General features: G+C 47.5%; 9 protein-coding genes across 9 annotated transcripts; 4 read left to right on the plus strand and 5 right to left on the minus strand.

The window, feature by feature from the left end:
* Nucleotides 1-421: 421 nt before the first annotated feature.
* On the plus strand, nt 422-1,141 carry N7529_005535 (DUF4149 domain-containing protein; the record flags this gene model as incomplete). The annotated part of the gene is made up of 4 exons (XM_057241062.1): nt 422-453; nt 503-536; nt 619-907; nt 975-1,141. 4 exons carry the CDS (start codon nt 422-424, stop codon nt 1,139-1,141), a joined length of 522 nt encoding a protein of 173 aa, XP_057096421.1.
* A 403-nt stretch (nt 1,142-1,544) lies between these two features.
* Nucleotides 1,545-3,687, minus strand: N7529_005536 (sugar porter family MFS transporter; the record flags this gene model as incomplete). The annotated part of the gene is made up of 5 exons (XM_057241063.1): nt 1,545-1,759; nt 1,814-2,782; nt 2,847-3,111; nt 3,169-3,251; nt 3,309-3,687. The coding sequence occupies 5 exons, from the start codon at nt 3,685-3,687 to the stop codon at nt 1,545-1,547; spliced, it is 1,911 nt and encodes a 636-aa protein (XP_057096422.1).
* Nucleotides 3,688-5,998: 2,311 nt separating this feature from the next.
* Nucleotides 5,999-7,159, plus strand: N7529_005537 (uncharacterized protein; the record flags this gene model as incomplete). The annotated part of the gene is made up of 1 exon (XM_057241064.1): nt 5,999-7,159. The coding sequence occupies one exon, from the start codon at nt 5,999-6,001 to the stop codon at nt 7,157-7,159; it is 1,161 nt and encodes a 386-aa protein (XP_057096423.1).
* Nucleotides 7,160-7,656: 497 nt separating this feature from the next.
* N7529_005538 (DNA topoisomerase 3) lies at nt 7,657-9,845 on the minus strand (the record flags this gene model as incomplete). The annotated part of the gene is made up of 7 exons (XM_057241065.1): nt 7,657-8,446; nt 8,497-8,633; nt 8,683-9,005; nt 9,057-9,226; nt 9,281-9,459; nt 9,511-9,711; nt 9,759-9,845. 7 exons carry the CDS (start codon nt 9,843-9,845, stop codon nt 7,657-7,659), a joined length of 1,887 nt encoding a protein of 628 aa, XP_057096424.1.
* A 267-nt stretch (nt 9,846-10,112) lies between these two features.
* On the plus strand, nt 10,113-11,254 carry N7529_005539 (DUF1295 domain protein; the record flags this gene model as incomplete). Its single annotated transcript, XM_057241066.1, has 2 exons — nt 10,113-10,481; nt 10,541-11,254. 2 exons carry the CDS (start codon nt 10,113-10,115, stop codon nt 11,252-11,254), a joined length of 1,083 nt encoding a protein of 360 aa, XP_057096425.1.
* Nucleotides 11,255-11,473: 219 nt separating this feature from the next.
* On the minus strand, nt 11,474-12,607 carry N7529_005540 (uncharacterized protein; the record flags this gene model as incomplete). The annotated part of the gene is made up of 1 exon (XM_057241067.1): nt 11,474-12,607. One exon carries the CDS (start codon nt 12,605-12,607, stop codon nt 11,474-11,476), a length of 1,134 nt encoding a protein of 377 aa, XP_057096426.1.
* A 739-nt stretch (nt 12,608-13,346) lies between these two features.
* N7529_005541 (NAD(P)/FAD-dependent oxidoreductase) lies at nt 13,347-14,579 on the plus strand (the record flags this gene model as incomplete). The annotated part of the gene is made up of 1 exon (XM_057241068.1): nt 13,347-14,579. The coding sequence occupies one exon, from the start codon at nt 13,347-13,349 to the stop codon at nt 14,577-14,579; it is 1,233 nt and encodes a 410-aa protein (XP_057096427.1).
* A 498-nt stretch (nt 14,580-15,077) lies between these two features.
* Nucleotides 15,078-17,790, minus strand: N7529_005542 (ATP-dependent metallopeptidase FtsH/Yme1/Tma family protein; the record flags this gene model as incomplete). The annotated part of the gene is made up of 3 exons (XM_057241069.1): nt 15,078-15,868; nt 15,922-16,469; nt 16,595-17,790. The coding sequence occupies 3 exons, from the start codon at nt 17,788-17,790 to the stop codon at nt 15,078-15,080; spliced, it is 2,535 nt and encodes an 844-aa protein (XP_057096428.1).
* A 589-nt stretch (nt 17,791-18,379) lies between these two features.
* atrR (transcription factor atrR) lies at nt 18,380-21,269 on the minus strand (the record flags this gene model as incomplete). Its single annotated transcript, XM_057241070.1, has 6 exons — nt 18,380-19,097; nt 19,154-19,717; nt 19,772-20,444; nt 20,500-20,855; nt 20,908-21,035; nt 21,090-21,269. 6 exons carry the CDS (start codon nt 21,267-21,269, stop codon nt 18,380-18,382), a joined length of 2,619 nt encoding a protein of 872 aa, XP_057096429.1.
* Between the last annotated feature and the right edge of the window lie 133 nt (nt 21,270-21,402).

Consider the following 21,402-nt stretch of genomic DNA (forward strand, 5'->3'; position numbering starts at 1 on the left):
ATGCCTGATTTTGACCGCTGCTTTCACCGCTCTACACGGCGTACTGTAACCCATTTATCATAATCAAAAAAATATTACTTTACAAACTTAATCAAAATTATAATCCCTTAGCTATATCTCTTTTTATTTCTCTATTACCTCTCTCTACACCTCTTTTTACCATGAAATTGTAGTCTCTGCTATAGTAATTCAAGTATTTTGATTTTCTGCCAGACTTATGCCCGGCACTTCGTACATCACCTCATCGATGGATGTTTGTTTCTTTTGTCAGGTGCGTCGTTTTAAGGAAACTTCGCCTTGAGCTGCGTGGAGATAACATATTTCTCTATCTTCCAGGTCGTAGCGATAACCATCACTTCCAATTTAAAGCTCCAACTTTATCGTCAACTTTCCCCAACTTTGAACTCGACATACATCCAAAATGAACGATCCTCGCCCCTACCATATCTTGAGGTTTGTTTGTCCCTCAGCAAATTCCAACCTTCAAGAGCTAACGAATCAGCTACGGCACCCTTCTCGGGACTCAGTTCTACCAGGTATGAGCAAGCAGCAACATCACAACTTGCTACATCAAGCCATCTCCTTTCAAACAAAAGCCATCTTCTAACATATCGAAAGTCTTTTGTCGGAGGATTTGTTGCATTCCGCGCCCTCCCGCGGCCCCAGTTTGCTAGCTTGCAGACTGCCATCTTCCCTATCTACTTCTCATTGCAGACTGCGCTGCCAGTGGTGGTCGCCTTGACCGCTTCCCGCGGTGGCCAAGCACTGGGAATTTCGGGTCTTGTCGCACCCGAGAACCGCCTCAACACCCTCCTGCCCATGGCAACCGTGGCAGTGACCGGGTTGGTGAACATGTTTATTCTGCGCCCCATCACCGTCAATGTGATGCGCGAGCGCAAGCACCAAGGTAAGTTCACTACCGATACGGCTCTACGACTGAGATTTTATCCCTTCATTATCTTAACGTCCTGTAGAAACCCGTGATGGCAAGAGGAGCTATGACCCAGCACCACACTCCAAGGAGATGCTGGCCTTAAACAAGAAGTTTGGTCGGGTGCATGGAATCTCGAGCTTAGTCAACCTGCTCAGCTTGGTTGCGACTGTCTGGTACGGTGCTGTGTTAAGCAAGAGACTCGAGTAACTGAGTACCGAGGCTGGTAGGACTCTGTTGTGTTGCCCAGCTTGACTTGATGTACATGGATGGGCATATTCTGTTATTAATGTTGTCTATCACCACGATCTTCACTGCAAGCATGCAAGTCGTCATCGACAAGGTTGCTGATACATAAATTAAATTGAACTGTTCTTACTTTCGAGGCCTAGGTTTGCTATTTGAAATATTTTTTTGTATTTCTTTCCTATATCCCACCCCACTAATTGGAAGATATTGGGTCTCTATTATTCTTAAAAGTGATCTTCAGGACACGCGATGAAGGGGCGAGTTGCAATACTTTCAAGGTCGGTAGTCAAATTTGTAAGCAAGAAAAACATCAAGCTAAGAGCTAGTGACCAAATGGCTCGGTATCTGAAGCAGCAACCTGCACTCAAGACAGATTCTTCCCTCCTTTCGCCTCTGGCATGAATGCTTTATCGCCCACTTCCGCGAGACGCTCTGCACCTTGGTAGAAGTCTGGCAATGGCTCGAGCTTTTGACGAAGAACCCAGACTCGGAAATGCCAGAGAGCATTTTTGATCTGATACGACGCGTGCTTGCGAGTAGAGACGGAGAAGACCTGGTCTAGTTCCTCCAGAGTAAGAGCTAAAAGAGAAACATCAGTACTACGTCCTAAATTAAGTCCTTCAAGGAACTCACACTTTGTTTCAGGCACGAACAGCAAAACCAAGAACCAGCCGATGATGCACCAAGCAGCATACCAACCAAAGGCACCCTGTGGCTTGAAAGCTTCAACAAGATGTGGCCAAGTGAAAGATAAAATGAAATTGAAGCACCAGGTAGTTGCCGTTGCCCAAGACATGCCTACTTCACGGACATTTAGTGGGAAGCATTCAGCAGAGTAAGCGAATGGAACGGGTCCCTCGCCGGGGGAGTAAAATATTTCAAACAGGTACATGCCCGTAGTGACCATTGCAACTCTCTTTTTGCTTGTTGCATTATCTTCTTCAATCCAGAAAGAAAAGCCAGTCCATAGGAGGGTAATAGCGAGGAAGGGAAATGTAAACAGGAGCAGGTTTCGTCTGCCCCACGTATCAATCGTGAAGAAGGCCGGTAAGGCAAAAACCCAGTTGAGAATACCAGTTCCCATAGATGCAAGCAGTGCACTGGTCAGACTGTAACTTGCCTCTGTGAAGACGGAGGTGGAATAATAGGCGATAACATTGACTCCACAAAATTGCTGCATGAACATCACGATCCAGCTAGCGATTGTGGCGCGGCGGTTGCGGGGAATAGTGAAGAGTTCGATGAACATGGTGAAGAAATTCTTGCCTTTGTTGATTTTCCGTTCAAGCTCGACACCAACATGCGCATAATACAGATCTCTTGCCGCCTGGATATCAGTGGGCCGAAGAATTCGAAAGTTGGTATAGGCCTTTTGAATCTTGCCGTGCTGGATCAACCACCTCGGGGATTCTGGGCAAAAGTAGACCTGTGCGCAGACAATCAACGGCAGTACGACAGTAGATCCTAGCATGAGACGCCAGCTGAGATCTCGATCTAGGCTCATGAAAGCAACACCCATGATGTTGCCAAGCATGATACCGAAAGCCGTCCACATCTGCCACATCATGACCAGAGCACCACGAATTGGGGCCGGGGAACATTCTGAAAATAAAAGTTCATTAAGGGTTGATACGAAGTATTATGGGAGCCATATCATGACGCTTACCTGCAGCATACACGGGCACAGTGCTTGATTTGGAACCAATACCCAAACCAAGGACGAAGCGGGCAATAAATAGGTTGACCCAGCTGTTTGCAACGCCTTCCCATACTGAGGCAACAGCTGCAATTAAGCATGAAATGAAGATTGTGCCACGCCGGGCAAAGAACCGATTCAAGGGTTCGGTAAGCCAGCAACCGATAATTGCACATGCCAGATATGGGGCACCAACAACAAGTCCTTGGATGTTTTTGGATGTAATGTTGAGTTGCTGGGCGTGAACAGTAATTATTATTATGTTTTGCACATGGTCGAATAGCTAACTTACATCCTCAGCAAAGTAGATAGCCTGGGCACCGTTATTGACAGTCTCATCCATACCCTGGACCGCCGCTGCGAGTGAGCACATGGCTGTAGAAGTAGAATATTAGCGTTGACCAAGAGCACAGCTAAGGTTCTCTCACATACAGGCAAGGAAATAAAGCTGCCACGGCTGTGACCACTTGTGCGTATGTTCCCGCTCTAAAGCTTCCCTTTCGTGATCCGACAATTCAGGAAGACTGGTTGCTGATGCAGGATCTTGCGAGATAAGGGCTCCCTTTTTGAAAGTCTCAACGTGATCCATCAAGTCGTATTTCTGGCAAAATTCCACGACATCTTTGAAAAGTTGCTCGCGGGGAACTCCAGCCAGAGGATTTTCGAAGACGGCATTGAGATTTCCTCGAGCACGGCTCTCAACATCAAGGACCCCTGCTGCTTTCTCTTCTTTGTGACCGTAGGTTGGAGAGATCTGCTCTATACGCTCGACCTTCTCTGTCGTAGGATCGTTTATTTCACTCTCCTTCATTGTATCGAGGAAAGTGATGACTCGAGATATTCTTCAAGAAATATGCTTCCCAATCGATTATCTGCCTTAAGGGCCGAGTCAGCTTTACTCGAGATATTTATATGTATAGTCAGCCTACACAAGAGATAGACTATACCTGATTGCTGGCGCGTGAAAAATTGTATCCACTTTATCGGTGGAGATAGCGTGGGGAAAATTTTTAAGATATATGTGTGGGGAAGTGGAGGGATGTGCTTGCTTTTATGGAACATGCCGAGCCAAATAAATGACTTTTTCTCCCAGGTCTACGCGTGTTGATAGACGACATATTGGGCTTACGTTCAGCCTTGGATGACCCCCACGCGGTTTAAGCCGCTCAAAAGTGTAGCCCATGTAACATGGAGATAGACAGCGCCGCATATGACCATGAAGGTAATGGCTTCATCGAATCATTGAGTCCCTAGCGCTCACTCATTGGCTGTAAAATTGCCGAACTAACCGAATCGTAAGTAGCGATGTTCATGGAAGTGACTGCATCCTTCCCTGTCATCGAACATTAAATACGGACTGTATGGAGGGGACTGGGCCAAACGGGTGAATACCAATGAGGTCAAATCCCTGGTAACGAGAGCCAGAGCACCAGCACAACTCTGAGTTCTTCATTGCTGACACACTACTATCAAGTAAATCAATCGAAGCAATGAAGCTGCGCTGGGCGACGTATCCAAGAAACGATCAGCGTTGCATCGACCTATGATGGTGTTGATTTAGAGCTGTTTACGTCATACTTGGAATCTCTACCGGTGCACGGCTTCAAATCCCTGCGAAAGATGCGGGGAAGCCTGAGTCAGATGGATTTGCTTTTTTTGGTAGATGACTCGTGTATGAATGAATGGGTGCCACTGACGAAATAGATCAGTGAAAGTTTAGACTTTAATATAGTGTAGCTTGCTGTACCGAAGCCTCCCGCTATGCCTTTCTCCCACATTCCTGAGCTTTATTGCGTCTGGGTGGCCTAGAAGGGGCTAGTTAATATCCGTTTGACATTTAGGCGGGACATGTATGCGGTTAAGGTTAGCACAAACAGTTTAGGGTCAGCACAGCTGCGGTGAAACACAGCTAAAAGGTCTCTTGCTGCTACTAAAGCGGCACTCTGTTTGACATATTATTAAAATCGACAGGAACAGAGATCCTAAACAACATGATCTATTTAGAAGTGATGAACCAACTTAGAAGCAATTCTAGACCAAAGACATGCACGGAAAATATAGAGTGCTTGTTTACTATTGCTTTGAAGTGTGAACAGCCCCTATCGCTTTGTATCATTACGCTCTTATTAACAATGGTTGAACAGTCTTAAACACCATTGAACATCGATCTCTAAATATAGGAACGACATCCCCGATTTGTGCAAGAGGTCATAATCACTGCAATTACTATCCTCACTTTCGTTAGACATCATGAAATATGTAGAAGGCAGAGAGTTGTATGTAGGAGGAGCCTACTACTGGCAGGCAACTGCTTTACGATGCCAGTAAACACGGATTTAGGTATGTGTTCATTCTGGCAGTTGATGAACTAGTCATGCTTAACTTCCATGTAGAAATATAATCAGTAAGACCCATCCGGCAATAAGGCGCTTACCTATGTAGTATCATCAATTAGATATGCACCAACCATAATGACCATGTCAGTTGCCATTATCTTTCTGTTGAGATATATGTACGCTCAATTACTTAGAATCAAATAATGACCAGTCTGCAGTTTTGAATGATTTCTTTGAGGTCTTTCAAAACTTGTTCGTCAGTCAGGCGGCCTCTCTGACCATTTACTACCTATGTAGCATTTTCAATATATATGTTTCTAAAATTCCCAAAGGACTCTGTTATAAAAATGGCATTTTCGAATACCAAGAAGCCCCACAGAATGTTAATGTTTAGTGGCTTAATTCCTTAAATCTAGCCTACAGATAGCGATATTCACGTTGCAATTTTCAAAACACGCAACTCTCTGTCTAGATAGGTAGGTTCTAGGGCTCAATCAAAATAACAAACGTCTAGTCCAATACTATGCAAGATAAATAACAATTAAAAGTCAATGGACGCACGGCTACCATAAATAGCAAGTGTTTATTCAAGTTTGAGTAAATCCCGTTCTTTGATCCATGCCTTTGTTTTGAACAAAGGCATGCATGGCCAATTCATCGTTCAGTTTTTGAACCTGCCAGTCTTGTGTGCATATAACTACCTTCCAAGACGCCGAGAATGTGGAAAATTTCTTTTCCTTGAAAATATAAAATCATAATTAGACTATCCACATTCAAGTCAATAAAATGCTTCATCATATAGTACTGGGGGCGGTTCTCACCGGCCTCAACGGCATCAGCCTGTGGCATTCTGTACCCTTTACCGGGCTGAGCCCTTCTAATGGTATTTTATGGCGCAGTTTCAGTTCCTTGGAGATCGCGGGCTCTTTCTACGGCCTGCGCTATGTCTACCCTTTTGTTTTCCCGGATGACGATGCCACCTTGAAGGAAGACGTTTTGTTACAACATTCCATTCACTCCCAAAAGTTCGAAAATGCTAGGCTGGCCCTGCAACAATCATCCAAAGCAGTATCCTATTACACCAATACCCCGATGGATATAAAAGCGACCAAGGATCCGATAACCACAGAAAATTCCAGCTCAACACATTTGCCTGACAGCATGTCCTGGATCCGTCCTGAAGAATTAACGCAACAGCCTGGAAAATCCCAATGTTTTTTCTGGAACCTTCTCATCCTTGGTCTTGTTGGAATGCATATCTATGAGTTGAGGATTCTCCACACCATGAATAGTCAGCCCCCAACGGCTACGATTCAAAGAGAACTCGACGAAGTGACTGAAGAGATCGGCTGGTTCCGACAAGAATTCGGCCAGTTGATCCCTAACCTCCATGGCATGGGAACAAGTTTCACAGATGCCGTGGTTGAGAATGAACGCCTTTACAGAGAAACCATGGAAGCTGTGGACTTGATGGGCCTAAAATTCTCAGAAAGTATGAGCTCCATCGATTCTCAACTTTCAGAACTCCGTAAGAAGACCCAAGGGGCGTTTGAAAGCGTTTCTGATATTCCCAAACAGTTAGCCTGGCTCAACACCTTAGTCCAACAGACTCAACGCGAAGAGGATGAAAAGAAACGACAACTTTCAGGTTTCTTCATGGAAGCCACCAGCCCCAGCCTTGAGAAGAGATTCAGTTCCAGTTCTGAGTCCTTGTACAGTTCTGGTCAACTTCCTATTCCTAGTTCTTTCCCCGATCCACCCAAAATCCGTGGCGTTCCACCGCGTGACAACTCCAAATCCTCGTCTTCTACACTCTCCAACTCGGGATCTATCTCCCCCAAGTCTCAGGTCCCGTCTTCCAACACCCAATCTACGCCTTCCGCTCCTCCGGCTACACTTTCACAGCCAAAACTCAATTGGAACACGCGACCAGCACCGCCGCCGTAGTGATCGCAACACCAAGACTTCATGCATGAAGTCGGCTTGCGACTTATGGCTCTTTCTGTTCTTCTTTCTTTTGGGTTTGCATCATAGCGAAGATGGAGTTTGGCATAGACATTTTCTGTAGTCTTTTTGAGACATATTAACGAAAATCCTTTTTCTTAGTGTCCATAAATGATCAAATTAACACTGTGTTTTTAGTAATGTGACGGCACTTGCGAATTGCCTTTTCGAGTTAATTTTACCCATTGCGATGAGGAATCAAGGCGTATACTGGTTGAGGGATCATTTAGGTAATGGTGACATAAAAGTAAGGACTTTCTAATGGATGTGGTTTGGAGTGTCACTAGAATCAATAAAAATCGCAGCAATTTACATGCAAAAGTAACGTTGACTACCATGGATGATATCGATTTGTCAAGCCACCCTGCTAGACCTTGATAGAATATGACCAAAACGCTGCCTTACTTCGTTTCTAGACCAAGGTAAAAGGCAGAGTGCGCTCATGACTCAGGTTCTTCAACAAGGTATTTGCGACAGGCTGTTTTGAGCATATTAATGCGTCTCTGAGTATGAATGAAGACCTCTCGATACATATCGAGACTCTGTTGCACAACCTCCTGTCGAGTTTTGGTCCCCGAGCAGATCTCAAGCATCCGTAATTCCATTTCTTTGCGAAGGAATGGTTTGCTGAGTGACACACTATTCGGGAGACCAGCAACGATGTTGTCGTAGCCTTCAACAAGGGCAACGCCCAAACGAGTGGGAATAAGTTCTGTCACTGAGGTGCGACCACTACCTCGCTGATTTACAGCGACGTATTCACGTTCTTTAATCTTGGCAATATGTTCTGCCATCGTGGCGTCGGTGCCAATTCCATTGGCGTCCATCAGGCCGATGAGCTCAGGCTCAGTCAGATAACTTGGAGCAGTAGTTTTTCCTTCAAAAATGTTGGCCTCAGTAGGCTCAAATAATTCGTCTTTTTGGAAATTGGGCAGTTGCTGGCTGCTTTCCCATTTGTCATAGACGTATACATCCAAGTAGTTTCTCTCCAACACGACAAGGCCACTTGCGTGGAAGAATTCATCGCCGTATTGAATTTCAACCTCCGAACTCTGACCCTTTGCATCCTCAGAGCAGCAAGCGAGGAATCGGCGGACCACGAATTCATAGACCTTTTTTTCATTTGCATTCAATTGGTTTGGAGAAACCCAGCTGACTGGGTGGATTGGAGGATGGGCTTTGTCATTATGGCGGCCAGAGCGAGGAGTTCTGTATTTGCCATCGATGAGTCTGCACCAAAATTGTTAACTTAGTCCCAACATAGAGTCGAGAAATCTTACTCTCGAGCGTATTGGCCCCATGAGCTATCTGGGTATTGCTTTTCAATCAACTTTTTGAGATCAATCGCCTTGTCGAATTGATCTGTCTCGGTTCTGGGATAGCTAATATATCCCTTGGTGTAAAGTGTTTCTGCCACCTTGAAGGTTGTTAGTACACCAATCTTCGTGGCTTATATGTGCGTTTACCTTCATAATTGTTTGACTGTCTATGCGGAGAAATCTACTCCCCATCATCTGCAGGTCGACAGTGGTCAAAGGCAAAGGCCTCCATTTGCTGGTAGGCTTCTGGTTTACTTTGGTGACTTTTGCTTGTTTTGCAACCAAGCAGCGCTCCAGCATCATTGTTACGACTGCTCTATCAAAGAGATGCACCCGCCTCCAGAGAAAATTGACCTTCTTGCCCTCCCGGTTGAGGGTAACCTTGATTCCCCAAAAGGTTTCTGGTTTGAAGTTCTGGACTCTCAAATAACGATCAACAACAAATCCCAACGTAGGAAATTGACATGATCCTACGACCTGTTAGTCAGTATCTATATGCAATATTTTGAGTGATGGCTAACCATAGCTGATAATCTTTTCTTTCAAGGCTGCCACCACTGTCTGCAACTGCAGGGTTTGGAGCCGAGTGAATGCAGCGCCAATTCGGAGATCCAGTTCAATCCTGGCAGCCACGGCATTGGCTTGATATTCGTCAAGATCGACTGGTTCTAAAGCAGCTCGACGAACGTGTCTGTTTAAGCATCAGTGTTGTTGAAATGTCGAGAAGCAAGCTACCCTGACTTACGCGCTTTCTGTGTTACTGAACTTGGCTCGCTTGACCTCAATCCGGCCATTTCCGGCTTTTGCCTGGTTACGGACTTCAGATCCGATATGTTCGCCTTCGCGATCACAATCGGTCCAGATGAACAGTGCTTTGGCATACCTAGCTTGATTCCGAATGTTTTCCGCAATCGGAAGCTTGTCCTATTAAAGGAATGAGCATGATCATTCGAGACAACTGTTGATCTTCTTCACCTTATCAACAGTTTCCTGTACAGGGGCTTCGAAGAGTGATCCCGGAGGACATGACTGCCAACCCTTGTATTGGCGATCGAAATCTAGGCCAGTGAGATGTCCCACCACGCTGGTCATTGTGACCGAGCAGTTACCCCAGGCACCACCGAAATTGAAATCAAATTCATAATTCTTCACATATTGATTTCCACGAATGGCATGCTGTCAAAATTAGCCTGTCTTCATCTACTCTCTTTGAAAGAATTTACTGTTTGAAAAGCACCTCCGGACAAGTGAGTGGCCACCGCGCGAGCAATGGCAGGCTTTTCAGCCACACAGAGAATTTTGCGAGCCATTATAAGCTCGAATCGTGATCACATGAAGTTCATATTGTTGTGGCCTTGATTGTGTCGTCGGTCACATCTTTGTATTCTGGACGCGAGGGAAGAACCAATCAACGCCTGGATGCCTGAATTTGACGCGCCTTAGTGCCTGAGGCAACAAATACCCTTTCGGGCCGAACTATCCCCGATGAGGTAATCTAAACATAACTCCACCTTAGCAAAGGCTTGTGTTTTCTTTTCCCCAGCAGCTACTGTTTGATTGTGCACGATCGTATAGAAATGGCTTCTTTACCGATTCCTCGCTTGGAATCCCTCGCGGATTATACCTCCTTCGACCTCACCGTTCGTCCTTACTTATCCCAGCTGCCATGGTTGCCCGATAGCTTGTACGAAGCTGGTCGCGATGTGTATAGCTTGCAAGCTGTTTATCTGGCCACAAACCCACTGGTCTCTGCGCTGGCCTTCGGCGGAGTCCTAGCTGTACTTTTCTTTGTTGCAGCCGAGATCAACCGAAACTATTCTCAAGTGGACCGGTTTTGGAGCATTCTCCCCGCGCTGTACAACGTGCATTTCGCTGTCTGGGCCCGTTTGTCTGGTATCCAGACTCATACCTTGGATACAATTGCTGCTATTACAGTTCTTTGGAGTGTAAGTTGATATTCAACTAGTGACCATAAGCGCATGCACTAATTATATTCTCGCGATAGGTCCGCCTGACTTTCAACTACTGGCGCAAAGGAGGATACTCGATCGGTTCCGAGGATTACCGCTGGCAGATCGTGCGTTCCAAAGTGAACAATAACTTTGTTTTCGCAATCTTCAACCTCGGCTTCATAGCACTGGCCCAGTCCCTCCTGCTCCTCCTTATCACTGCCCCAACCTACATTTTTGTTGTCGCGGCATACAACCAGACATCCGAGAAATTCGGACTTCCTGACCTGGTCTTCTCGCGCGCTATCTTCTTCTTTATTCTTATTGAATTTTTCGCCGATGGCCAACAGTGGAATTTCCAAACTGCCAAGCAAGAGTACCAGACCAACGCGCGTATCCCTGAGCCCTACAAGGATCAATGTACTGCCGAGGATCTCGAGCGGGGCTTCGTTGTCAGCGGTCTTTGGTCATGGTCGCGTCACCCCAACTTTGTTGCCGAACAAGCTGTCTGGGTGACCCTGTACCTTTGGTCCTGCTATCGCACTGAAACATACTTCAATTGGGCTGGGCTGGGTGCTTTGGGATATCTCGCTATCTTCCAAGGTAGCACGCGCCTGACCGAAGAGATCAGCACTGGCAAGTACCCTGAGTACAGTGACTACCAGGCTCGCGTTGGCAGATTCCTCCCTCGCTTGTCTGTCAAGGCGAAGAAGACCAAGGCCAACAAGAAAGCTGTGCAGTCCAAGATTGAGAACAAGAAGAGCAATTAAACCGAGGGTCAAGATTTGATTAATATACATATAATCTGAATGCGGAGAAGCTGTTTTCGAAGGGCGGATTTGAATTTGCTGCGATTTTCTACTTTTTTTTCTACTTCCCTACCTCAAACATCCAATTTATTCAATGCATTTTTTTTTCTCAACACGCTCAGACACTAACATCTGCTTGCAACGACATAAAAATCGATTGACAGGTTTTCCAAAGCATATTTATTCCTCGCGACGCTTCGTGTAACGAGAAGCTTGTATACGACGTGCATCCTCCGCTTCAATGATCGGAAAGAGTCTCTTGAAGCTACTGATCGCACCAACCATTTGCTCTCCAATTTTGCACTTCTCTGCCAATGCAGAAACCCACGGTTGCCATTCCGGGCCTAGATTGACCAGTATAAACTGACACCACAGCCATTCATTACCCCCGTGACAGCGTTTTCCTCCGTGGCCGTCTTTCCCTCCGCAATGCCGGCAGTATCGAGACCTTTCTTTCTCGCCGCAGGGTTTGCATTCAATTGCACGGGCACACAGCAGCATCTTGTCTAGATATTCTCTGAGGGACTTGCACTCCTCATACCTGATACTCATGATATCGCGCACACCATCAACAGAGCGTACTATCAAAGGCACATTTCCTCCACACCTCTTCTCTAAAAATTGCCATGCTTTTCGGGCATCCATAGTTCCCAACGCGCTCAGATGATTTCTTAGTGACTCTGACACATTGCTGAAAATCATCATCCAGACATTTGAGTTGATATGCGGCCATTGCCTGTTGAAGTCACCGTACACTAAAGCAAGCACAATATCGGATTCGAGCCCCCATATTTCGCCGCACTGCCTGAGCTTCTTCTCCATTGTCGCCGCCCAATCCTTATAGTTCTCTGGGCCAAGGAGCTTCTCTTTTGCCAGTTTGGGGCCATAAAATCGCGATGGAAAACCGGGCGAGAGACCTCGTCGAATTTCTTCGTACTCGATGAGTTCGGTTTTTGACGTCAGATTCCATTTACCTCTTGACATACTGCTTTTGTTGGGTTGGATCTTGCGGATGAAAGCGCTCCAGTTCCGGATCGGACTGGAAAGAAGGACGCTGGCTGAATCATAACTGTAATGATCCAACCTGCGTAGGGTATCACTCGACCATTGCTTATTGACTGAAATGCTGTCTCCAGTCTCGGATTCGTCGCTCAATAGGTCCCGGCCATTTTCATCTCGAAGCACGGGGATTTTTGGCTTCTCCGATGAGTCAAGATACCTTTCTGAAGCTTGAATTCTTGACTTCTTGTTTGGAGGACGCAACAAACTCAATTCGATGGTTTCCCTGCTATTGGTTCTGTCGCATGCGTTCATTCTGCTTAGGTTGAAACCAGTGGTGGTATCTCCAAAAGTGAAGTTGCAATGAAATATTCACAAGGTTGAAGGAACGAGCTACGAATTTGCTTTTGGGTACGTTTAGGTCGGTAAATGCCATGTCTCAGTATCTAACAAAGGAACCAACGGTCTTTGTTCTCATTACATTGCCTTAAGATGCTTCTTTGCGCGGTTTATGAAACACCTACGTAAACAAAGCTTTGCTTCGATAACAACCATGTCTTCTACAAATCCTGATGTTGGAAATCAAATGTCTCGTTCATTGAGAAGATGATTTGATGTGTTTGTTTAGGACAAAATTTCCTAAACATAGTGCTATAGCTCCTTTAATCCTAATTTGAAACCGCGCATGTACTCTTCATATTAAATCTTCATCTGACCACATATCAGGCCAACCATCACTGTAGTTCTACAATTTGAACCGATCCAGCTGATAACATATAGATTCCCTTGCCAATAAAACGTCTTAGTACAGATAGTATGCTGCAAAATCAAGGGACTCCAGATTGGCGCTCAACATGAAACTATAAGCGCCCGTTCGGCCTTCGGCCTTATACTTGTCGCGAGTCTCCTGTCATCGAACACCGACGCTAACTCCATTCATCAACGCCTCAACTGTATCAAACCAGGCAACACAGCAGTATATCAATTTCGTGATATGGTATAAAGGATTGTCGATGTAGAAAGTTCAATTCCAATTTCAAGTCTTTGTAACAAAATGGCTAGCGATCTTCCCGTGTCAAAGAAAAGCGTACTCATTCTAGGAGGCTCATATGGCGGCATATCAATTGCACACTATCTATTGAAACATGTCATTCCCACTCTTCCTGAAAAAGCCAACTATCAAGTCACCCTAGTTAGCATTTCGACCCAAATCCTCTGTCGACCAGCATGTCCCCGCGCATTGATATCAGACGATCTATTGCAGCAAGACAAGCTATTGGTGAACATCGCCGACCAGTTCAAGCAGTATCCAGCTGGTGCCTTCCATCTTTTACGCGGAGCTGCCATTGGATTAGATCACGCCAGTCGATTAGTCTCAGTCAAACTTAGTGATCAAACCGAGTCAATAATCCCCTTCCATGCCCTCGTCATCGCAACTGGCGCATCAACACCCTCACCACTCCATGGATTGAGCAACGACGATGAAAGCCATCTGCGCAAAAGCTGGTCTGCATTCCGTGAAGCCCTACCATCAGCCAAACACATCGTCATATCAGGCGGAGGTCCAACCGCCATCGAAACAGCCGGCGAACTAGGCGAATACCTCAACGGTCGAGCGGGGTGGTTTAGCTCCAAGCTAGAAAACCCCAAGGTCTCAATCACAGTAGTAACATCCGGTTCACGGATTCTGCCCACGCTCCGCCAGAGCCTAGCGACCAAGGCTGAGAAGTTCCTTGCGCAGCTCGGCGTGACGGTCATCAAAGACAAGAAAGTGGTAGCCGTGGAACCAGCCAATGCTGGACTGGAGGGGGCATTGAGTTCCAGAGCCATGTTGACCCTCGCTGATGGGAGCACGCTCCAAGCCGATCTTTACATTCCTGCCACGGGCACGAGACCAAACACCAGTTTTGTGGATGCGGCTTTATTGATAGATGGACGTGTTGAGACGAATCCATCTACTTTACGAGTCGATAAGGCCGGGCCGCGGATATATGCCATTGGTGATGTGGCATCGTACGCACGGCCTGCTGTGCACGGTATTCTTAGTGCTGTGCCTGTTCTCGCGGCGAACGTTAAGCGGGATTTGCTTGGGACTGGGGAGGATCGGGTGTTTAAAGAGGATGTTCGTGAGACACAACTTGTTCCGATTGGGCAGAGTAAGGGTGTTGGGGCGGCGATGGGTTATCAATTGCCTAGTTTCTTGGTGTGGTTGATTAAGGGGAGGGATTATTGGCTTTGGACGACTGCGAAGTTGTGGAGTGGGGAGCAGTGGGCTAAGGAGTCTTGAGTCTTTCTTTTTCAGTTTCGGTTTTTTTTTAGATAGTTGGTCTTCATATTTAGAGCAATATATCACTTGAGACGCACATTCAATTATGGAAGGTTGTGATCTGTAGGCCCAACAAAGGATGGGAGACATGTTTGAGACAATTCAGCTACGGGGCTTACTGATATGAGTTTCTCTATAGAAGAGACAAGTTCTGACACAAGCTTCAAAGATTTAACAAAACTCCCTATTATACACTCGGTTCAATTAGGAAAGAACCAGATAGATAGACACGGAGCTGGACAGGAGGAACGAATATGAGATATAAAAAACAAGGAAACGGTCTTCTTATTTAGCGCGACATGACGGAAATGAAGAAAGGTGATGGGTGAGGGTAGAGAAAAAGAGAAGATAGAGGGGAGAAAAAAGATGCAATCCATAAATACAAAAAAGGAGAGGCTACAGTGATATCATTCCTCCCAAAATTGAACCAAACCAAAGCAATACATACAAGACACCTCTCTATAAAGGAGGAAGAGGAGTCTCGTCCCGGCCATCCTTGCCAGAAGTCTGCTCAGGACCCTGGTGGTCAGGCGGGGCAATGGTCTGTCCACCCTTACCGTCGAAGTACTTGGCGAATTCGCCGGACTCGGGGTAAGGACGAGGGCCAAGGAGACGAATGAGGTCGTCACGGCCTAGGACCTCCTTGGACAAAAGCTCCTCAGCAACGATACCAAGCTCCTTCCGCTTCTCGGTCAGAAGTTCGCGGCACTGAGTGTGAGCTTCTTCGATGATACGGCGCACCTCGAGGTCGATAGAGCGGGCGGTATCTTCGGAGAAGGGCTTGTGAAGCTGTTGTTGCGCGTCATCCTCGTAGTAGATGTATCCAAGCTTGGAGGACATGCCGAACTTGGTGACCATTGCAGTAGCCATGCGAGTAACCTTGTTGAAGTCGTCACTGGCACCGCTGGTCACGGTGTCGAAGTGAAGCTCCTCACTGACACGACCACCCAGGGTCATGGCCATGCGGTCCATCATTTGGTTGACATTCATCAGGTAAGTGTCACCGCCTGCGGGAAGATATTGAGCGTAGCCCAGGGCACCTTGTCCGCGAGGAATGATGGAGACCTTGAGAAGTGGGTCGGCCCACTTGAAGTACCAACCGCAAATGGCGTGACCGGCCTCGTGGTAGGCGACAGTGCGCTTCTCCTCGGGGGAGAGCACAAGGGACTTCTTCTCCAAACCACCAATCACACGCTCGATAGCTTGCTCAAAGTGTCTCATGATGACCTTGTCGGCGTTCTCACGAGCAGCTGTAAAATAGTTAGAATCAGGAATATTACATAAAGAATAGTTGAGAACCTACCAACAAGAGCTGCCTCGTTGACACAGTTAGCGATATCAGCACCAGCAAATCCAGGAGTCAAAGCTGCGAGTCTGCCTTCCATGTACTCCAGGTTCTCATCGGTGACAATCTTCTTCAAGTAAACGCGGAAGATCTGCTTACGGCCGTCCATGGTAGGACGGTCGATGGAAATGTGTCGGTCGAAACGTCCAGGACGCATCAAAGCCTTGTCGAGCACATCCGGTCGGTTGGTACCGGCCAGAACGACGACCTGTTCGGAGGTATTGAAACCATCCATTTCGGTGAGAATCTGGTTGAGGGTACTTTCACGCTCATCGTTTCCGCCACCAACGTTGGACTTGGCGCGGGATTTTCCAATAGCATCAATTTCATCAATGAAGATGATACAGGGAGTGTTCTTGCGGGCATTGGCGAACAGATCGCGGACACGAGACGGACCAACACCGACAAACATTTCGACGAATTCGGAACCACTGACGCTGTAGAAGGGCACGCCAGATTCACCAGCGGTGGCCTTTGCGAGCAGTGTTTTACCAGTACCGGGGGGCCTGAGAGAATAGCACCACGGGGAATCTTAGCACCCAGCTTTTCGAAACGCTCGGGTTGCTGGAGGAAGCTGACGAATTCCATGATCTCAACTTTGGCTTCGTCCATGCCTGCAACATCGGCGAACTTTGTCTTAATGTCGGTCTCGTGGTTGAAGCGTTTGGCGCGACTCTTTCCAATGCCAAAAATTCCACTCTGGCCGCCGCCGCCACCACCAGCACGGCGCGACATCCAGAAGATACCAGCAAGGAAGAGTACAGTAGGAGCAAAGGACATCAAGACACCACCCCAGGGGGTTTCATCGTGATAGGCGACAGGGATACGTTCATCGGATGGAATCTCTAGTTCATACTGCGCAGCCTCGAGTTTCATCTCAAAGCTGTCCACAGAACCAATACTGAAGAAGACACTGGTAGCGGATTGACCATTTGCATCGACCTGAGCAGCAGCTTCACGTCTGAGATCGACGCGAACCTTGTTACGGTTCACGACGGTCAGTCGCTCAACGAGGCCCTTTTCCAGGTAGTCCGCTCGGAATTCTTGCCAGGTGATTTCCCTGCCGGCAGACTCGCCGGGGAAGATGCTGCGGTAGGCGTAGTATGTGATAAGAGAGGTAATCAAGAAAGAAGCGGGATCGAAACGGAACTCGAAGACCTTGCCCATGTTCGGGGGCACCTTGCCCTTCTTGTCGTCCTGCTTTTTCTTTCCTTGCTCCTCCTTCTTAGGGGCATTGTTCTTGGAGTCTTTATCCTCCTTGGGGTCCTTTGGCGATTGTCCACTAGGTTGTTGGTTGTTTTCCTTATTCGGTTCTTGGTCCTGTCTCTGCGGCTTATCAGAGAAGAAGCTGAACGAATTACCGTCCTGCTTGTCCTTCTCTTGTAGCTTGGCGATTGTTTCGTCCGAGGTCGTAACGTTCCACAAGAATCGCATCATCCTAACACGGTCCATCAAGGTTGGGGGGTGGTTCGGGTCGAGGTGCTGCTTTACTTCCTCGGGAAGACCATTCTTCATGAGCCAGGACCGAACCTGGGTGCGTCGCACCTCATCCATACCCTCCAGCCATTCATCCACGCGTTTCAATTCCGAATCACTCAGAACAGACTTAGGCTTCTGTGCCTCGTTCTGATCGTTGTGTCCATCCTTGTTGTCTGGTGTCGGGCGACCGGGACCTTGCGTGGAGTAGGTTCTAGCGCGGTGTGATATAAGAGATGAGAGTCTTGATTGTTGTGCACGCACAGAGGCTAGTCCCGTGCGACCGGTGAATTCCGCGGCTTTCCTCGAGTAGTTAGCGAGATTGCCTGGCCGACGGAGCAAGCTGGCCATGGTCGAGGAGAGGGAGCCCCGAGGGCTACGTGGGCGGGGGTAAAAGGTAATCAATCGAGTTTAGAGGTGATGAATGAATGGACAAACCATCAAAAGGAGGCGTAGGGGGGGGCCAAATTGAGCTTGGGGGGTTGCGAAGCTCTCTGGGGCATCCGACTCCGAGTGACGCCGTCTTCTCGGTTCTAATTTTTATCCGGGGCTGAGTCATCGTACGGGAAGCGTATGGAAGGGTTGTCTTTAAACCCGTTTAAACTCCGTTAATACGTACTACTCTACAATATGACTGCAGTAATTTTCAGTTTGTCCTTTTAACTTGTTTAAAATTTTTTAATTCGATGGGAGACATCTCTATACATATGCCAATAAGATGGCCCACCTTTGCGCCATTCGCTGTATAACGAAAACCGTTGGTTATCCTAATTACTCCATGCAGACAGTTTCAAAACAAGAGGGGGGGGCGCTTCAATATACATGAGGTGTAGAGATAGTTCGTCGAGAGGAGATAGGTCGTCGCGAAAATAACAAAAATAATTGCACCTTTGCGAACTCCATAAATAAGGTGTATCAGGTTTGCTCCATCGTATCATCATCACTGTCCTATTGGCGGACCACCAGGGCCCGGTCCATCAAAAGGAGGGAAGTTTGTAGACATCTCGGCCCAATCCCATTCGATTGTCATGGGCATCTGCCACAGATCTTGAGGGACAAATGGCTGCTGGAAAGGTGTAATTCCGGGACTGGCGGTGCTGAAGGGGGGCTGATCGGGGAACCCAACGCCAGCCATCTGTTCAGGGCTCAGCATGTCCGAGAAATCCTGTCCAATACCAGGCATGGAATGAACATTGCTCGGGAGATCGGTGGGGATGCCACTTGTCGGGGGTATCGCAGTGCCGGAGAAGGATCTAGCTGTCCCGGGCGAGGGAGCTGCGGTAGGCTTTGTGAATACGGAAGGAGAGAAAGCTGCGGATGTGGGTGGTGGTTGTGGGCGTTTTGCGGATGGCGAGGTTGACTGGTCTTCTCCGTCAGACTGCTCGCCTGAATCTTCTGGGGCGTTCTTGCGCTTCTTTCGGGAGTGAGATTCTTTTTCGGCTTTGTCTAGGACGACCTTGGCGATTCGCTCAAATTCACCGCAGAGGCCAAGCATACGCTTGATGCTGCCGTTGGATTCGTCGGAGACCAAGGTGGAGAGGAAGTTGACTACCACGTTCATCAATTTAACATCGGACCGAGCACGAGCATCGTTAGGATTCTGTAGAATGTTGGCGAAGAGAGTGACGAGAGCAGACACCGGGTAGTAAAGAATCAGCCTGGAATCTAATTAGCAAACTGAATTTTTGTTCATCATTGTTTAACGGAAACATACCAAACACAAGCAAAGTCTCCTTGGGGGATATATTTAATCAGATTAATGGATGCTCTGGCGGCAGTGACGCACAGAACTGCGGACAAGAAGACCCTGGGGTTCAAGGGTCGAGCATTGAGTCCTTGTATGGCATAGTTGGACAAACGGCTTGTCCAATAACCATGGTGCACAGACATCCGATGAATGGTAGTCAAACAGTTGTAATAAGCGAAGTGTAAGACAACGACATGAATGATGAGGGGAGTGTGGGTGGCTTGAATCTCGAATTCAGGTCGAAAATCAATAGGAATGCTATCCTTCCAGTCTTCCAGCTCCTTATCAAGCTCACCGATGGTGTTGAGCAATTCACCGTCAGACTGCTTCGATGCTTTGGCGGAATACAGTCGCTTGTAAACACGGCTCTCGATGGTAGCGAATTCGCAGAGTGACCGGAATAGGTTGAACTTGCTTCTACCGTCGGAGAGTGGTACGTTTCCAACATTATCTGGCGGGTCCTCGCTCGGCAGGTCGACATTCATGTCATCGTCATCCTGCACTGGCGGTCGACCGGACCGTAGGCAGATGCTAAATATCGGTCAGCATAGCTCAAATCACCAATGTTATATATAAGCTTCATACTCTTTGTCAAGAAGATAAGCAATCCAGAACACTCTCTTCCGCTGCTCAACCTCAACTGGGTTAAGACCGAAGCCACTACCGCGTTTGTGTAAACCAATGCTGTGCGACAATCGAATTGCTGCAGCAACAAGGAAGAAAGCAGGCTGCGGGTTAGGGGTTCCCTGAAGGAAAAGAGACATGCCCAATAATGCTTGTACACTCAAAAGATCCGTGTTGCGCATTGTGAGCTCAGTCAGAACGCCCATGGCATTCTTCAAGTACAGCCAAGCTTTTTTATCTTCTTCGTGCGGCACCAAATTGCTCATAACACGAAGCCTGTGAGAGATGGCCAGAACAACATTGATACTTGCCCACCAGCCTGAGCCTTCATAGGGATCGCGCGAGTATTGTCGTTCCACCAAATGCATGAACGTGGCTTCGTGGAACAACGGGAACATGCAGTTGAAGTTCTCGAAGAAATCTTTGAAAAGCGAGAGAGCTTCATCCTTTGGTGGTAGAGGTTTGAAGACCCGTCTGGCGAAAATGTCGCTAAAGATCTCGGGCTTCCAGTACATCCATTTGTTATCGTCGACATACGCCGATGAGATCATGTCCTGGAATGATGTGTCGCCGGTCTTCTCATTGACCCATTGAATGCCTTTTGGGGAGAATATTGAGAACCCAGATGAGGATCCTACCATTGTGTTAGCCTAGTCCAGTGGTGTTGAATTGGTGCACCAAAACCCTACCAATATACCGAGTCTCCCCGCAATTATTCGTCACCAAAGAACACATCATATCCGACAAAGCTTCAACCTCGGTTTCCGATTTTTGTGATTCCGGTGATGTGGCAGCCGTCTGAGGGCTGGAGTGGGAGTCCATCCGGGGAGTAGTTTGGTGGGAACTCGGGGCCTGCTGTGCTGCCTGCGCCATGAATTTGTTGGAGCTTTTCGCTGCGTTTAGTGCGTTTGTTCGATCGGCGAGTCGCTTTTCCAATGTCCCGAGATCTGTCTTGCCGCCATCATCCTCTGACAAGAGGCCCGATAATCGCAATAACGATTCCATGCGCCCTAGGCGGTTTTCAAGTCCTTCGATGTATTTAGCACTGTTGAAGATCTGTCAGACCATGATACCAATGCAAAATTGAATATTCATACCCTTTTGGAGGGTTGCGCTTCTTCTCCACTTGTGTGAAGATGCATTCGTTCTTGTAGTTGATGCAGTGTGAGCATTTCGGCATTTTGCCATCGCATTTAATCTTTTTCTTCCGACACATATCGCAGGCCTGTTCCCATTATATTAGATCGATTCTCAAAATCACCGATCGTATGATCCTCACCCTCGCGATCCTCCGCCTCTTCGCATCGTTGGTCTCGTCCCCCGCGCCCAATGACGAATCATCGTACATGGCTCCAGGAGCACCTTGCATCTGAGAATTATCATAGTTGTACAGTTGTGGTGTTTGGTGCATCATCGCGGGGTTCATCTCGAAGCCCAAATCATCGTCCCCGATATCCATTTTGTGTCTGAGGGGCAGCGGGAGAACTCCGCGGGGTGGAGGCAATGGCGGTGTTAGGTAATATTGACTGCGGGCCCCGGGAGTGTCTAGGTGCTCAGATGGTTTCGTGTTTTCGTGGAGCTATGCACAGCTT

Source organism: Penicillium soppii, assembly GCF_028829465.1.
Source record: "Penicillium soppii strain IBT 18220 chromosome Unknown utg000005l, whole genome shotgun sequence".
NCBI classification, from domain to species: domain Eukaryota; kingdom Fungi; phylum Ascomycota; class Eurotiomycetes; order Eurotiales; family Aspergillaceae; genus Penicillium; species Penicillium soppii.